The sequence below is a fragment of the Gekko japonicus genome, unplaced genomic scaffold, assembly GCF_001447785.1.
Source record: "Gekko japonicus isolate JY-2015 unplaced genomic scaffold, Gekko_japonicus_V1.1 scaffold42, whole genome shotgun sequence".
In the NCBI taxonomy this organism is placed as follows: Eukaryota; Metazoa; Chordata; class Lepidosauria; order Squamata; family Gekkonidae; genus Gekko; species Gekko japonicus.
The window spans coordinates 1,824,327-1,841,913 of record NW_015165831.1 but is presented as its reverse complement, the minus strand read 5'-3'; the positions used below and the strand labels follow the sequence as shown (position 1 = coordinate 1,841,913).

The 17,587-nt window shown below is 45.2% G+C and overlaps 1 protein-coding gene across 1 annotated transcript in view; it reads left to right on the top strand.

The window, feature by feature from the left end:
- Window positions 1-209: 209 nt before the first annotated feature.
- CCT3 (chaperonin containing TCP1 subunit 3) overlaps window positions 210-17,587 on the top strand; it is an 18,703-nt gene continuing 1,325 nt past the window's right edge. The window contains exons 1-13 of the mRNA XM_015410806.1: window positions 210-349; window positions 3,478-3,539; window positions 8,244-8,294; window positions 8,430-8,492; window positions 9,612-9,708; window positions 10,843-10,960; window positions 12,077-12,263; window positions 13,258-13,407; window positions 14,325-14,457; window positions 14,570-14,651; window positions 15,294-15,474; window positions 16,331-16,576; window positions 17,278-17,409. Of these exons, the coding sequence (XP_015266292.1) occupies window positions 319-349; window positions 3,478-3,539; window positions 8,244-8,294; window positions 8,430-8,492; window positions 9,612-9,708; window positions 10,843-10,960; window positions 12,077-12,263; window positions 13,258-13,407; window positions 14,325-14,457; window positions 14,570-14,651; window positions 15,294-15,474; window positions 16,331-16,576; window positions 17,278-17,409 (1,533 nt within the window). The 5' untranslated portion in view covers window positions 210-318. The remainder of the gene's footprint in view (window positions 350-3,477; window positions 3,540-8,243; window positions 8,295-8,429; window positions 8,493-9,611; window positions 9,709-10,842; window positions 10,961-12,076; window positions 12,264-13,257; window positions 13,408-14,324; window positions 14,458-14,569; window positions 14,652-15,293; window positions 15,475-16,330; window positions 16,577-17,277; window positions 17,410-17,587) is intronic.

Below are 17,587 nucleotides of genomic sequence, written 5' to 3'. Positions count from 1 at the left end.
AAGCGCGTTCCTTTAACCCTCTACAGCGGCTTTGCACGCGCTGGAGTGAACAAACGGGGCGGGGAAGTCTAGCCCGTTACCCTGTCAACTAATCTTGCTTGAAGAGGAGGGGGCGGGGCTCCCGTGACGGAGGCGATTTCTCCATTGGTCAAGGCATTCGCAGTGCCTGAGCTGATTGGCGAGGTGCCCCTGAGAGAGTGTTAGGTTGTCCGAGCGCGGTGAAGCGGCGGTTTTTCCACACTCCGTCCCCTAGTCTCCTCCTCCTCCTCCTCCTCCAGAAGGTTCTGCGCCGGTTTCTTCGCTCTCCTCGCCGCGAAGATGATGGGCCCACGCCCCGTCCTCGTGCTCAGTGAGTCGGGGGGGAGGGATGGGAGGGAGCGAAAGACCTTCCCTCTCGTTTTGGGGGCCCCCAACTGGCCCTTCTCTTTCACCGCCCTAAAAGACCCCCCCTCCGTGTTCTACCTCCTTACGCCGCGCTTCACTCTCAGTCCCTTCTGATTCCCCCCGTAAATATCCGCGATAACCTTTTGCTTCATTTCCACCTCTCCCCCAGGAGGATTTGCCTCATAATTCCCTGCACCCCATCTGTTTCTCCACCCAAGCTGATTCTTAGGCATTCCCTTGATAGCCCCCGCACCGTACTCGGTATCCCAGGTTATCCCTTACGTCTTTGACACCCACCCCCAAATGTGTATGGAGAGGCCGCCCGGATCCCCCCCCCCCCAATCTCCCCCCCAATTCGCTGTCGTTATCTGCCTCAGTTATTTCCCCCCAAGCGTGTATTGAGAACTTCCAGGGTATGGTGTCATCGCCTCATTCTTTTTCTTGCCAGCACCTGTCCTCGCACCCACTTCCATGCTTGTGAGTTCCCCGTCTCCTTTGTCTGTGCTGTGCCCGTTGCTTTTTAGGTGCGCCCCCACCCCTTCACATTTCGTTCAAGCCCCTTTTACGTGGGCCCAGTTTCACATTGTGATCCGCTGCCATTCTCTCCATAATCTCATCCTCCCTTTTGTGTCTGCACCCCCAATGAATTTTTGCCTGTGAGTGCTTTATTCTTCCTCCCCCCCCCCCCCGGTCACTTTCTTGTATCATGTCTATTTGGGATCCTCACTGTACCAAAAACAATATTTTTTTCCGTGTTAAAATCTAGTCTAGTCACTTCTTCCAAAGTTATCATATGACTATAGAGTGCTTCCGATTTTCTTTCACTTTATTTTATTTAAAAAGTGCACAGAACACTACAGAAATGAAAGGGTTTCTGCTTTGAGTCCTGCCCCAAAGACTTTTCCATCGCCTCTGGTTGTTGCTGCAGTGTGTGGAGAGCATTCCTGTTTTGATTTGGTTGGCCTCCAGTACTCTCCTTGAGTATTGCATTACGCCACTGTTGCTGTGCCACTTTGGGTCCTCCTTCCTTCCATTCATAAAAAAGGAATCGAAATGAGATTTGATGCAGCAGTAGATTTATTGAGCACAGGAAATCGCCTAATATGGTTGTGGATCCCTGGCAGGGAACACAACACATGTGGGCAGCCAGTTACGAGTTGCCAAGATGCTAGAGGGGCAGCAGCAAAGATCTGAATTAGACAAAGTGGCATTAGTTGAAGTGTGTTTAAGAGAGGAGAGAACAGAGCATCAGATCAACTTTTTGGCTTGCCACAGAGTTTCTATTGCAGGTATAGACTTTGTGAGATAATTGGGCACCTCTCAATTGACAGGCAGTAGCAGTTAGGTTTCCCTTGGTCATTCCCATGATATAGATGGGTTTCTGGAAAGGAGAAGAGAAGAAAAGAAAACTAGTAGACCATCGGTGATGGTTTTCTTAACATAGTCTGTTTGCTTTCCTAGCTGTTTGCTGGAGAAGGATTGCTCTTTAAAGCCTATTAACCAATAGTCTTTTATTCAATAAGATCAATGGTTTGGGACCCTCATATTTATGGGACCACCTCTGCTGTTACAACCCCCCAACACTCCCTTTGGTCATCATCTAGGGGCCTCTTGCAGGTGTCTGACCCCAGCATGGCTCAGTTAGCTCTCACCAGGGGAAGGGCCTTCTCAGTTGTGGCCCTCACCCTATAGAATGCACTCTTGGATGACACTTGTGCCCTACCGGACTTGTTTAGTGTCTGCAGGGCATGCTAGGCTGAGTTGTTTAGGTTGGCCTTTGGAGGATAACCACATGTTTGGGCTGTTTTAATAGTGGTATGATCGTCACATATTTTAATGTTAACATTTTATATTTGATTTTATGCTGTTTTTACCTTATTGGTTTTAATGTTGTAAGTCACCACGAGTCCCTTCAGGTGAGCAGCAACTAAAAAAATCGAATAAATAAATAGAATTCTGATTTAGGGAAAGCAAGTGTTCTGCAGTGAAAGGAGTTTTTTTTAAAAAAAATGTGTTTAGGTTATTTTTTTCACACTGGGTATGTGGATTGTGAAGGTATCCTATGTACTCTGGGTCTACCCAGCATTAGCCATAAGCTCCCAGGTGACCTTTGGCCAGTAACCCTTTCTTGCTCTAATCTGTTTCATTGGATTATTATGAGGATAAAATGAAAAGAGAACCCTGTATGCCATTCTGAGCTTGGGGAAAGGGGCACGGTAAAAAATGTGACAGAACGAAATATTATAGAATGTGCAGATTAATTTGCCTGTCACACCAGCTTGTCAGAAAGAACTTACTGCATTATTGAACAAATAGTGTGGTCCACCCCCTGTGCAAGTGCAGCAACATTAAAAAATGGGAGCATCATGAGTAACTCTGTTGCTATTTAAGGTAGCTTGGATTTTTGGCCATATAATGGGGTGGCAGATCAGTGTGTTGAAGGGGAAGTTACTTGCTTTGTTTCTTGTAAAGGGTTGTGGAAGATGGTGGCTTGTATCCAACAAGATCCACTTTTGGAATGCATCACATGGAATTTTCTCTGCTTTTTCCTTTTGCTGCAGCCTAGTGAGCTCCCCCTCCCTTCAGTTTTGTTCATATAGGGTCAGCATACCCTTAGGAACAATATAGGGGGAAAATGGGGATCTGCAGTGGGAGGGAAAATTGACAGAAATCACTGCTTCTCTCCCAGAGCTGGAAGTGCCCTTAAGTCTTTGGAGCTGCGTGGCTGGGATTGGTGGATTGTCTTTTTTTAGAAAATGAAAACTTGTCACAAATGTTGTTGTTCTAGTAGTAATTTCTGGTTTTGTACCATCAGCGTACATGAATAAGCAAAAGAGAAAGGTCCTTGTCTCAAAGAAAGGTCCTTGTCTCAAAGAATTTATGATCTAGCTTCTGAAGGCTGACCATGGGCAAGGAGGCATTGCTGCAGCCAGGGTAACAAAGAATGGATGTGAGCAAATGCAGTTATATATACTCATGCTTTGTTGCAAGTGGAGGGATGCAAATTGGGGTAAGGTGAAAAGATTTTGAGGAGGAATTTAGATCATGTGGATGTAGTAATCTCTGCTTTTCCCCATTCTTTATTTGTTTTAGGTCAGAACACAAAGCGTGAGACCGGGAGAAAAGTCCAGGCTGGAAACATTAATGCTGCTAAGGTATGCTTTCTTGACGTGAAACATTGGAAACGCAGCAAGGAGAGAAATGTAGTTTGTCTATTAGTTATTAGTCTGCCAAGTTGCAGTATTAAAAACTGATCTGTAGCCAGACTACTTTATAAGCAGTGGGTTGGATTCTGTAGATCTCTTTTGCTAATGGTGGCAAAGTACTGCTCAAGGTGGCTTAAATTAACACAGTATAACAATACCAAAAGAAGTCATTAGACATAAACAGCGTAAAAGCTATCCATAAAACAGACCATTTTAAAAGCTGGTAAAGGCACACGAAGCTTATACCTTGAATATAAGTAAAACCTGTGATTAAAAGCCTGGGTAAAAAGATGTGTTCTGGCCTGGTGCCTGAAAGAAAGTAAAGTAGGCACCAGCAAGCTTGAAGGGGTGGAGCGCATTCCAGAAGTGCGATGCCACTGCAGAAAATGCCCTGTCTCTAATTGCCACTCACAGAGAGTCGGGCATGAGGGCCAGATCTTTCCTGGCAGTCTGGATGGTAAGGGAGAAGATGGTCCTGAAGGAGTCTGTAGTGTTCAGCCTGTTGCGTCTGAATACAATGGGGGGTTGGCAGCTATAAGGGATGGATAGAGGAGAAAACAGGAGGAGGGAGAATTCAGTTTCAACTATGAGAGCTGCGTAGAATTTGCAAAATCTTCTGCCAACCCATATTTGCTGTTTACTGTATGAACTCTTTCAGAGAATAGCCATGTTGGTCTGCAGTAGAACAGTTAGATTTGAGTCCAGTAGCACCTTAGAAAGGTGAGGACGCTGAGCTGCAGACTGGAAGGTTGGTAGCTCAGCAGTTCAAGATCCTAGTGCCGTGTGACAGAGTGAGCTCGCCCCAGCTTCTGCCAACCTAGTAGTTCGAAAACAAGAAATTGCAAGTAGGTAAATAGGTACCACTTTGGTGGAAAGGTAACAGCGTTCCGTGCACCTCAGCATTTAGTCATGCCGGCCACATGACCACGGAAACGTCTTCGGACAGCACTGGTTGTTCGGCTTGGAAACGGAGATGAGCACTGCCCCCTAGAGTTGGTCTCAACTGGCTTTTGAGCAGGGGAAACTTTAACATTTATTTAGCACCTTAGAAACTCTTGTTGGACTCTAAGGTGGTACTACTGGACTAAAATCTGTGTATGAACTCTTATTGATTGCGCTGGTCAGTTTATTCCTGAGAGCTTCTTTAAGTGACTCAATATTCTAAGAGCATTGGCCTTGCTTCTATCTCATCAGGCTGTTGGGGAGGCGGGAGAGATCTCTCTCCTCAATTTACTCAGTAATATTTTTCTGTATATCTGTCACTCTGCAGCGATGTGGAAACTCCTACTGTGTCTGCAGGTAGCCCAGGTTTGCTGTCTTACTGATAGGCATGTAGCTATCAGCTTTGCTATTTGAGGGATCAAGTTGCTGATTTTGTTTTTTAATCTTTGACATGAGAAACCCACTTTACTGTTGGGTACGCTGAAAGTGACGTGGTGTGGTAGATGGAGTATTCACCTTGGATTTGGGCTGGTAACTTGCTCTCTCAGTCTAATCCTACTCCATAGAGTGGCTGTGAGGATAAAATGGATTAACTCTGCATATACTCTCCCAAACTCTTTTGAAATAGTTGCTAAGAATTGATTCCTGTTGTTGAGGTATTTGTTTACGCAATGACTAGCAAGGTACTTGCAGCTGTTCTGCAGTAAAGTTATGTTCTGCTCAATTCTATCTTCCCATCCTGCTGATATCTTAAAAAAAAAAATCTGTGGCTGAGTTGGAAGGCTGCATTTGTACACAAGCTGCAGGGTTTATCCAAATCAGTTTAGGACCTCAGAGCATAGAATCCATCATTAGTGAAATTGTGAAGGCTTAGAGCTCATAAGAACATAAGAGAAGCCAATGTTGGATCAGGCCAATGGCCCATCCAGTCCAACACTGTCACACAGTGGCCAAAAATACCAGGTGCCATCAGGAGGTCCAGCAGTGGGGCCAGGACACTAGAAGCCCTCCCACTGTTGCCCCCAAGCACCAAGAATACAGTGCATCACGTGCCCCAGCCTGAGAGTTCCTATCCATACCTTGTGGCTAATAGCCACTGATGGGCTTCTGCTCCATATGCTTATCTAATTCCCTCTTGAAGCTGTCCATACTTGTAGCCGCCACCACCTCCTGTGGCAGTGAATTCCATGTGTTAATCACTCTTTGGGTGAAGAAGTACTTCCTTTTATCAAAAGACTGAAAGCACAAAGTCCAGCCAGATGCTCCTTCCTCTTGAACAGAGCTGTAACTGAAGCACTATGTGTATCTGGGCACTATCCAGCAGGAAGCTTTCCTCTGCAGTTCTCACATATAACTACCAACTTCTAAGTAGTTGCATGCTGGTGCACTGACTTTTAGGCTCGGTTCTATCCACAGGCACATCAGCTCAGGATCAGTAAATGCAGGATGACACTGGCACTGCAGAGTAGGCATCATAGTGACAGGGTGCTCGTCTGTTTCAGTTGTTGATTTGCTTATGTGCTGCATTGTGTGAGTGTGTCTCAAGAAGCAATGTGCCTAGATGCAACCAATTGTGTGTAATCCCAGATTTTGCTGTTCTGTCTTTGTGTTCCTGTCTTTGTATGCCTGAACTTAACAGGTGTCAGTAGTGCCATAGAGGAAGGTGAACCTCTCTAAATGGCAGGTGGCATTCAGCAAACTGTGCATGGCATGGAAATGTTGTAATGCTTCTGAAGGGGCAGGGACTTGGGAGGACATTATAGGGTTATACCTCCAGGGCAGCTCATGCTGTATTGTGAGGGTCCGCCCCTCAGTCCCTATGGCCATAACCCCAACATGCCTGTTTCCACCAGCTAAATACCTTGATTGCTTTTCTCTGTGCCATATTCACACAAAGGTGAAACTGAGGAACTAGGCAATACTGTTGCTCTTGAAAGAAGGATATATGATCTGTTCTCATTCTTACCAGCAATCTGTACATAACAGATAACAGAAGTGAAATTACTAATCCTGAATATAGCAGAAGAAGAGCACTCCAATATCAATGGCTGCTAAATGAAACCTTGGATTGTAATCAGTGGGCTGGATCTCGAAATATTTATTTTGAGATTTATTTTGCTATCAGGGCACTTCTCTGGATGCAAGGAGCCTTCCCCTGTTAGAGTCTCCGCACTGGAGGAAAGTGCCACCATTAGTGGAACAGATCTGTGGGACCCACCCCATTGAATACTGCAGGAGTAGGTTACAGACCTGCAACCAAATCGGGCAAGCTGGCTGGTTGAAATCAATATGTCATGTTCAGCCCATTACCTCTTTTGTTAAATTAATTAATACCACCATTTTCCTGCCATTTTTATTGATGGAGCCAAGAATGGAAGCAGTGGAGTCCCAACACCCTGTGAGAGCAATATTTGTCTACAGGTACCAAACTGTAGGAAGAAAGTTTCCAGGTGAATGCTGCAGAACCTTTACAAACTCTCTGGCCTCAAATTACCTTTAGGCTTGGAGAAAATCTGCTGTGCACTTCACTGTTAGCCTTCTTAACTTGCTTTGTCTTTTACACACAGCGATTTCTTCTTCTGGTTAGAGACTAGTCATTCTGTAGACAAGAGACCTCTAGTAGGTCTCCTACCAATAGCTCACTGACTGCTGCAGAGTAGCTTCTGCATCTCTTAGATGACTCAGAAAAACAGAAAAGAAAAATACTAGCTTTTTTTTTTAAAAAAAAAAAACCCAGTTTTTTCAAAGGATCCCCCCCCCCCCCCAGTGCTGCTTAGCTGATAGCTTCATTTCTGGTGCTTTTCCTAGTCCCTGCACTATTTCTGAGACAGAACAAAACTTGGAAACATGCAGTGTTGGGTGGGGGGTAGCTTTGGATATTTTTCATTAAAGAAAAGATTGGCTGCCTGTGCTATAGACCTTTGTGTTGTTTTGTTGTTGGTTTCATGGGCATACGAGTCTGCTGAAATGCAGTGAACTGGCAGCCTATATGCAAAGCAAGCCACAAACCTTTCCTGTCAGAGATGGTCAATGACAAGGACTATGGGAAGGCCAGAACAGTGTTAAAAACACCTAAAACCCTCAGGTGAATACTTCAGACTTGGTCAGATGTTTCTGTCGGACACCACAGGCTCAGAGATGGGCACGGAATCTGTCTCTGCCAGGGCCTGCTGAAGGGGGAGGTCCCATCAGTGTGTGTCCACCTTGCAGTGCTCCTGTTGTTGTTGTTCAACCTATGTTGCTCAGCAAGACCACTTTTTTCCAACTGCTCACTGAATCTTCTGCAAACTCAGTCACATGGAACCTTGCTTCAGTGAAATTGTTCCCAGTGTGGTTATAAACAGGGGTCTCCCTTTCTAAGCCCGCTGACCTCAGGGGGCTAAGAAATAGCTGTTTAGGATTGTACTGTTAATTATCTGCTTGCTCTGTGTTTTTAAAGACAATTGGCTTTTCTCTTTGCAACTTTAGGAACGAATGGGATCCAGGTATAATAGAACAGAATTTTTGACTTTGTATTCTGATGCAGTGTGTGGCACTCGTGGTCTTGATGCCATCTGTTGGTGGTAGCTTCCTTCTGAACAGTTAGAATGTTCATGAATACTTCATACAAAATTCAAAGATGCTGTGTTACGTGTTTGAAATCCAAGGTCCAGCTTTCACATTGTGGGTGTCTTAGTTTTTCTTCTAAAATTGTGGTTTTTTTCTTTTCAGACCATAGCTGATATTATCAGAACATGCTTGGGACCAAGAGCTATGATGAAAGTGAGAAATGCATTTTTCTTTCACTGGATTTTTAAAACTTGCAATAAAACATATAACGTGAATATTGTTGTGCTTGTGTTTTGACTGACCCATTTCTTGAAAGCTAACAGAAATGTTCTTAAATCTTTGACACAGATGCTGTTGGACCCCATGGGTGGGATCGTCATGACCAACGATGGCAATGCTATCCTTAGAGAAGTAAGTCATCTAGGTTCTGACACCAGGTTTTTGGTGTCTTAGTATGCCCCAAATATGGGGTAAGATTTGAAAATTGAACAGTGATCCCCACTAGATAGTGTTTGAGACTTGGAGAAGCAAATTAGGAGGCCCCAGATATAGGCTTGCATTGAATGGCTAGGTTGCTTGAAGTTTCCTGGCACTATAATCCTGTGGTTGACATGTACTGCCCTTCTTACTGGTATTCCAAATAGACCTCCTCAAAAAAAAACACCACAACCCAATCCCATCAAGGTTCCTACTGTTAGTATTGCTCTGAGCCTCTCTTCCTTAAACCTAGTAATCACATTGATCCTTCTCTCACTTTCTCATTATTAGTATGCTTCCACTTTGGGCATCCTGTTAATTCTACTGGTGGCACCACCTCATTCTCCCCCTAGGTTTGACAGTGAATTGTGCCCAGAATTGGTTTTCTCTTGTCTTCGCTGGATGGTCAAAGTGAAAGATGCACACGTAAATCATACATTAGTTGTTAGTTAATAATAGAATGTTCATAGCACAAACATTTAAGAATATATTTTGAGAGCAAAGACCTCCTGCTGAGGCAGAAAATGTTTCAGTAGTAAATGCCCTTTCAGCTTTCATAAAATTATTGGTAAAGGTACACCTTGGAATTTTGAAACAAGTTGCTCTGTTTTGACCAATTGATCTCTGCTGGCTTAAAATAGATCAGAATATTACAAAAGGGCTTCCGATGGAGTGTGACTCCTGACTCATCTCTTTGCACTAACAATTGAGAAAGATGCATCTGAATATAAAACTTCTGTCTCTTTCCCTGGTGTTCTGACCACTGCCGTTGTCCTTATGCAGTGAACATGAGGAAATATCCCCTTTGGGAAGTATATTACCATGCTTTGTTTGTTAGTTATCTTCTATTTTTCCTCCATGGAAATACAGCTAACATACGAATACATCCAAGTGCTGCTTGGGTCCATGTCCGTTAGCGTCAGCTGTTCTACCTCCTCCAGCCTCTACATTGGCCCCATTCAACCCTTTAGTGTATTTGAAGAGATTCCAGTAGAGCTTGGGGGAGCAGAGGTGCTCCAGAATTCATGGCACATGCTTTCTCCCTTCTAACAGATTCAGGTCCAGCATCCAGCTGCCAAGACCATGATTGAAATCAGCCGCACTCAGGATGAAGAAGTGGGTGATGGGACCACTTCTGTCATTATACTCGGTAAGCGCTCTGGGTGTGTGATACTTTCTCTCTTGCACATGAATACAGTTGATGGCCACATGACTGGTGTTTCTTTAAAACCAGAGGTATCCCTGCTGTAGAGTAGACATGAGGTTGCTTGGAGTGATGTGTTTTTGGTGTCATGAAGGCTAACAAGGTGTGAAATTGGAAGATTTGTCTCACAGGAGGTATACTTTTTGGACATTCTTCTGCTGCACACCCTGTTGAAATGAATGGGAGAATCCCAAAAACGTGGTAGTGCTCTTGTGTAGCTCCCTTTCATTTCAACAGGGCTTGTGGGGAAAACTGTTCTAGTTGATCAAGCTTGTTTTATTTGTATGCCACTTTTCAACATAAAAGTAAAATAATTCAAACATCATAAAATGAATGAGCATTTTTTAATGAATGGAACTTGACTGAGGCATAGTGGAGGGGTACTTCGCTACTGACTCCCTTTCCTCTGATGTTCTTGGCAAGTGGGAGTTGGAAGCCAGAGGCAGGGGGATATGCTGGTTCATTTGGGAGCAGAGACATTTGCATATTGGTGAACCAGTTCGGGAGTCTTCTCCAGTGTTCCCTCTAAGCTGAGTTTTTTAGCCTCCGGCTCACATATTTTTGTCTTAGCTCAGGAAGGAGGGCTCCAGAGCAAACTAATTTATGCAGGAGCCAAATCGCTTGCTCACAACTTGTAATGCCAGTCGCTCACAAAGTAGAATTTTTGCTCACAAGACTCCACAGCTTAGAGGGAGCCTTGGTCTTCTCTCCTTGATCTGAGGCTGTCCTTGGCGACCAAAGTCTGCCCCATCAGAAGCCCTGCAGAGTAGGAAAGGAAGTGGCCTGTTGATCTCGTGCAGCTCTTTGTGCCTTGGACCCCGAAGAACGTTGCTGTCTGAGACTCTTCTTCCTCTTCTGTGACCAGAAGTGCTGCCCTTTTTGCACCAGCCTAGGTGAAAGGCAGTTGGGAAAGGGCTAAAGGATTGGGCTCAAAGCACATTCTAGTTTGGAATGCATGCAGTTCAGAAGCATTTATATCAGTGAGAATCGTCCTCTTCGTTGTGGTGCTTCTTCGCAATGCAAGCTTAACAAATGGCAGAAGTAACAGCTCTGTTTCACTGGTTTCTGCTCGCTGTTTAGCTGGAGAGATGCTGGCAGTTGCGGAGCATTTCCTGGAGCAGCAGATGCACCCGACAGTAATCATTGGGGCATACCGTAAGGCACTGGATGACATGATTAGCGCACTGAAAAAAATCAGGTGAGCTGGATGGTTGGAAATGGGAGTGGGGAGAACAGAGCGCAGTGTGTGTGTATACCATAACGTGCTGGGTGCATCCCTGGGCACCTCTGGGAGGAATCAGTAAGGGAAGCAAAGCCTGTGGCGGGCACAGAGCAGGGGGCAAGCACTGCCAAAGGTATAACAACTGAATTAGTACCAAAACACTTGTCTATTAGATCTGGATTTAAATCTGCATTTAAGGAAAGGGTAAAGAGCATACTGTGCATGTAGAAGGCACTGGGTTCACGGACTGCCATTTCCAGATAAGGATCAGTGGGTGGCAGGGCTAGGAAAGACCTTGGCTTGAGTCCTTGGAGAGTTGCTTCCAATCTAGAGTAAAGCACTGGCATAAATGAACCAACAGTATGGCAGTATAAGGAAGTTTCATATGTTTGGGAGGGACTATAGAGCCAAGGCTCAGTTTCCCATACCTCCCAGTTAAAGGAGCTTGAGTAACAGGTGTGGAAAAGATTTCCTTGCCCGAGGCTTTAGAGAACTGGATTTGGAGTGAATAGTATGAATCTTGATGGGCCAATGATGTGACTTAGATGACACTACAAATTGAAACCAGTTTCAAACTAGTCAGATTGGTATGCCTGCCAGCCAAGGAAACATGGGGATTTTAGCTGTTTGAAGCAGCTTTAGGGATTTCTGGCAAAGAATTCTTAATGATTTCAAACAACAGTTCCCAGAGTTCCTTTGGAGGAACTAGAGGTGGTTTTTTTGTGCTGGTACTGAGCACTGGCACCTTTTTTTAGTGCTGTTCAAAGTCCTGATCCTCGTGAACCCCCTTGCTCCACTCAGGCAGAGAAAGAGAGAGCGGAACCTCTGGAACAGCCTAGTGGGGGATGTGTACAAGAGAGCGGGAATTAGTGGAAATCTGTGCAACTGTGTGTGTAAATAAAAACGTACTGGCACTTTTTAAATGAAAGCACTGCAGGGAACCATGACTGCTAATTCAGTTTCAAATATCTACATTTGCTATATAAATAGGCCCCAAAGTCACCTCCTTCTCAGCCAGTTAGGAAACTGAGTAGCAGTTAATGTTGGGTCTTTTGTCGTCTGGTTTGTGTGCCTCGTGCACTGTTTCTACAGTATTCCAGTTGATGTCAGCAACCGTGAAGCCATGCTCAAAATCATCAACAGCGCCATCAACACCAAGGTGCTCAGTCACTGGTCAGACCTGGCCTGCGGCATTGCCTTGGATGCCGTCAGGACTGTGGAATTTGAGGAGAACGGCAGGAAAGAAATTGACATCAAGAAATACGCCAAAGTAGAAAAGGTGCAGATGAACTTTGTGTGTGTGTGTGTTCTTGTGCTCCTACTAGGTGGTGCTTACTGTTGATCTCGGCAGAAGAGATTTGGGAATAGATGACATTTCCTTATTTCTGGTTTCTCCAGTATGTAACAAAGGAATTGATCCTGCTCAGCTCAACTGAGAGAGCCAGTTTGGTGTAGTGGTTAAGTGTGCAGACTTTAATCTGGGAGAACCGAGTTTGATTCCCCACTCCTCCACTTGCACCTGCTGGATGACCTTGGGCAAGCCACAGTTCTGGCACAGCTGTTCTTGAAAAAGAGCAGTTTCTGTCAGAGCTCTCTCAACCCCACCTACCTCACAGGGTAAGGTGTCTGTTGTGGGGAGGGGAAGGGAAAGGAGTTTGTAAGCCGCTCTGAGACTCCTTTGGGTAGTGAAGGGTGGGGTATAAATCCAATCTCTTCTTCTACATCTGAGTCAGTCTCAAAGATCATTTTTTTTTAAGGCAAGGGGCTGCAGCATCCTTTCTTTCCCTCTGTTACTTCTGCTAACAAATTTGTAAGTGGCAAGCCACTTCTTTTTCCAGCTATGGCCAGATCCAGCACTTTGCCCCCACCAGAACATAGTTCAGAGGAGAGGGGTATTTAATTACCATTTTTCAGCTTCTTTAAATGTTTTATAAGAGGGGGACTAGTAAAAGCTGAAAGGTTGGGTGACAGATTCTTGGCTAAATCTGTGTCTAGGCCCAGTAGTTGCTGTTCCTTCCCTGGGGTGTTTTTCCTCCCTGCCCATCCCTTAGAAGGGTGAGGTTCAGAACTACTTCCTGGCCCATGGAGGGCTTAGCTCCCTTGCCGTATGACATGAACATCCACGGTCACTGAGCTGTTTGAGGCTTAATAGTGTATTTTGCTTGAACTTATGGTGGTCATGTGACTGGGACATGGAAGGAAATTCCTTTGCAAGTGTTTGATACTGGTTTGCCTTGCTACACAATCTGGATGACTGGTTTTTCACGCCCCAGATTCCTGGCGGCTTTATTGAAGATTCGTGTGTCCTGCGTGGGGTTATGCTCAATAAAGATATCACTCACCCTCGAATGCGTCGCACCATCAAGAACCCTCGCATTGTCTTGTTGGACTGCTCTTTGGAGTACAAGAAAGGAGAGAGTCAGGTATGTTGGCTGGCAAGATTGAAATTCAACAGGAATGGTCCACAGTTTCAAGTATGTCTTGACAACCATGTGGACTAGAAGCTTGCTCTGCACTTTAACTGGGGAATGCTGTCCAGGCATAGGTTAATACTACTTTGTTTAACCAGTTAAGCAACCTCCCATTTGCTTCAGAGGTAGAGGTCAGTGTTTCCTCTAAGCTGAGTTACTGTGAGCTAGCTCAGTTTTTTAGCCTCCAGCTCACGTATTTTTGCCTTCGCTCAGGAAGGATGGCTCCAGAGCAAACTAATTTATGCAGTAGCCAAATCACCTGCTCACAGCTTTAATGCCAGTAGCTCAGAAAGTAGAATTTTTGCTCACAGGACTCCAGAGCTTAGAGGGAGCATTGGTAGAGGTAGGCAAAACTTCTGTTCTTGGTTTTTCTCAGTGGGAGGAAACACACACACACGCTCTCTCCCAACTCCAGTTCAAGGCAACAGGACTGTGTACTGTGTGGCTGGAATACTTGCTTTTAACTGACAGTTCTTTTAAGTTAGTAGGAGTATCAACTTGTCTGCACAGAGGCAAAAAATATTCAGGCTTGTCACAAAGCGGACTGGAAGAAGCTTCTGTTGAAAAGACACTGCAACTATAAGACCAGAAACTTGCCTTTTTAAAAAAAATGAAAGTGGAATTTATCGCTCTCTACTGCATCTTGTTTGCTTTCTGTGCTTTAATGGAACTGTAGCACACACAGAGCTTTTACTTTAATGCTGTCTCCTTGCATGTAAGAAAGCTAATCCTGAAGCTAGTAGTGCCCCCATGGAAACTGGGCTCCATTGTTCAGAGATAAACGTGCTTACATTCCACAATGCCATGATTTGTTCCTTAACCAAAATGCTGGACTCAGACAGAAGCATTGGTGTTCTTTTCTGATGCAGACTGACATTGAAATCACCCGCGAGGAGGACTTCACCCGCATCTTGCAGATGGAGGAGGAGTTCATTCAGCAGATGTCTGAGCACCTGATCAGAGTCAAGCCAGATCTCATCATCACGGAGAAGGGAATCTCAGGTAAGCAGCCTGCATCCTATTTTTTTTTGGGGGGGGGGGGGACCCTCTAGCTTCAAAAGCTTTTGCTATAGGTGTTTGTGTGGTGCTTAGTGGACTTTTCTCTTTGCTTCAGACTTGGCCCAGCACTTTCTGATGAGAGCCAACATTAGTGCTATCCGCCGAGTGAGGAAAGGAGATAACAATCGGATTGCAAGGTGAGACCAACTTGTTTCAAGTTAGGCTGAGAACCCCTTAAGCTAATTTGGAAGTGCGTGGTGGTGTCGCTCTTGAGTTCTTTTGCTTCTCCTTCACTTCATCAGTTTGCACTGAATTGGTAAGATAGGAGCTGGTACAACACAGCCACAGAAGAAGGGTGAGGGACACCAGATTTCCCATTTTGCTCCCCTGTATCTACCAGCTGTCTGAATGAAATTTCTAGACTGACCTGCTGTCTGGCATTTTAAACAAGGACGGAGAGGTTGGGAAGCATAATAGAACCCCATGGGAAATTTCTTAAAGCTTCCCTTTCCTCCTGGGGCCAGCCGTTACGAGGAGAAGCTGGTTGATGGATTTCAAAGGCTCCATTATAATTGCTGCAAATATAAGCTGATTACCTGGCTTACTGTAAGCTTTTCTGAAACTAGACAGAGCAAGGAAATGGGCATCCTAACGAGGCAGCGCAAGTTCAGAGACCCAGAACATCTTTCGAATTCGCTGTTAGTCATGCCATCCCCTAGTGACAGAAGCCTGTCCACCGAGGGAGAAGAGTGGGTGTATGCAGAATTGTAATGCTGTTGCTTCCAGATTCAAACAGACCCTCAGCATGGGTGGGTGTCTCTCTTGCTGTTATGTGATAGGGCCTGCGGGGCTCGTATTGTCAGCCGTCCAGAAGAATTGCGTGAAGAGGATGTTGGGACTGGGGCAGCACTTTTTGAAGTGAAGAAGATTGGGGATGAGTACTTCACCTTCATCACTGACTGCAAGGAGCCCAAGGCCTGCACCATTATGCTTCGGGGTGCCAGCAAAGAGATTCTAGCAGTGAGTAACCTTTCCTGGGGAAATGAGAACGATGAGTCTTGCCTGAGAACATGGGAGTTTGAGAGTTCTAGCTGTAAAAGGTTCCCCAATTCTGAGATGGTTTATACTGAATTACATAATTAAAAACTAGCTCAGTGTCCTAGCCTCCCACAGGATGGTGTTCCATACCTAAAGGTACTTTTTATGCTGCTGATATAACTCATGACATACTTTAATTCTGAAAAAAGCTGAAGGCACACTTTTTCCTTAACACACAAATGTCTCCCTTAGAGTGTTAAGGAATAAAAACTACCTGCCTTCAGTAAAGCCCACTTCCTGATTGGAAGGATACAGTTGGAGAGGGGGCATAGCTTCGTGGTAGAGCATGTACTTTGTATGCTGAAAGGTCCCAAGTTCAGTCCCTGGGACATCCAGTTAAATGATCTCAAGTAGCAATTAGGGGAGTGTCTTACTCTGAAACCCTGGGCAGCCTGAATAGACCATCCTCAGCTAACTAGATAAACTAGTGGTCTAATGATACGTAAGGTAGGTTCAATACTAGGGCAGTGACCCTTGCAGAGACAGAGCAGCTTCTTCTGGTGTGGGTGGCATCTCTGAGCACTCAAGCACTCCTACTGCAGTTTGCATCCAGTGCAGAGGGCCTGGCAGAATTGCCAGAGCTTGGGTGGAAGCTAGTGAGGACAGAACTGTGATTCATGCAGAGACAGGGTAGGTAGTTTTCCTCTGTAGGTAGGTAGACTTGATTTCACTAGTTCACATTTTGCAGCACACTAGCAATTCTTTGAGCATTTCTGTAGCTTGTTGAACCTTGTTTACTCAAGGCACGAACCCTTTGCACAATCCTCCCTTCTCACAGGAGGTGGAGCGCAACCTCCATGATGCCATGCAAGTCTGCCGCAACGTCATGATCGATGCCCAGCTGGTTCCTGGAGGCGGTGCTTCCGAGATGGCTGTCGCTCATTACTTGACAGAGAAATCAAAGGTCATGACTGGGGTGGAACAGTGGCCCTACCGTGCTGCTGCGCAAGCCCTAGAAGTCATCCCCAGGACACTTATTCAGAACTGTGGCGCTAGCACCATCCGCGTACTCACCTCGCTACGGGTAAGGACCATGTTCATGCTGCTCCACTGTGGCTGCTGTTCCAATGTCCGTTCAGGGTGGGGCTGGCAGGTAGTCCAGGCAGGGTGGCGACTGAAGAGAGCAGTTCAGTGAATTGTTCACTTGCCTAACACTGATCGATTAAAAATTATAAATTGCTTAACCATTAACCAGTTTGATTAAGCTATCATGCCTATTATTAACTAAACTATGCTTATTTTCTGATAGTTTTTTAATAATAACTGACTGTATTTAGTGAGTTAGATAGCAGGTACTCAACTGACCAGCAGTTCTCCAGGCCTTCTTTGACCAGTCTAACGTCCATCCCTATTGTATAGTTAATAAACACTGAATTAGCTCCTGGCCTTTCAGTCACTCTTCTTGCTGCTATTTGATGGGGGTCTAAAATGATCCTTTGTGCTAGGCACTGTTCATGGAATATCAGTGACAGTGGGGTAAATGAGGGCTACAGTGCGGATCTGAAAATCTTAAGATCCCAGCTTTGTTTATAAAGAAAGCTGGGTGTGAGCAGAAGATTATCAGATGCAGTCTTTAAATCACCATATAGGCAGTGTCTGGTATTGCTTGTGTTTTGGAGACAGAGTGGGGGGGGCGGAGGAGTGGGGGAAGATTATTGGGCTGAGCCATCAGTGAAAGTCAGCCCTTCTGGCATCCTGACATTAATTGCTCTCAATTCCTTACAGGCAAAACACACCCAGGAAGGCAGTCAGACCTGGGGGGTAAATGGGGAGACTGGAACCTTGGCAGACATGAAGGAGCTGGGTATATGGGAGCCTTTGTCAGTGAAACTGCAGACATACAAGACAGCTGTGGAGGTAAGGAGAAGCTGGAAGCATGAGTGTGCATTCTAGAACCTGTGACCAAAGATGGGGGTGTCAGTGTCATCTTGTTCTTCTCCAGTTAAATGTCAGTTCCTCTTTTTTTCTTTTTTTTTAAAGCCCGATCTTCCCTCCTGTGACATCTTGTATTCCGAGGGAAACTAGAGTGTCCTCT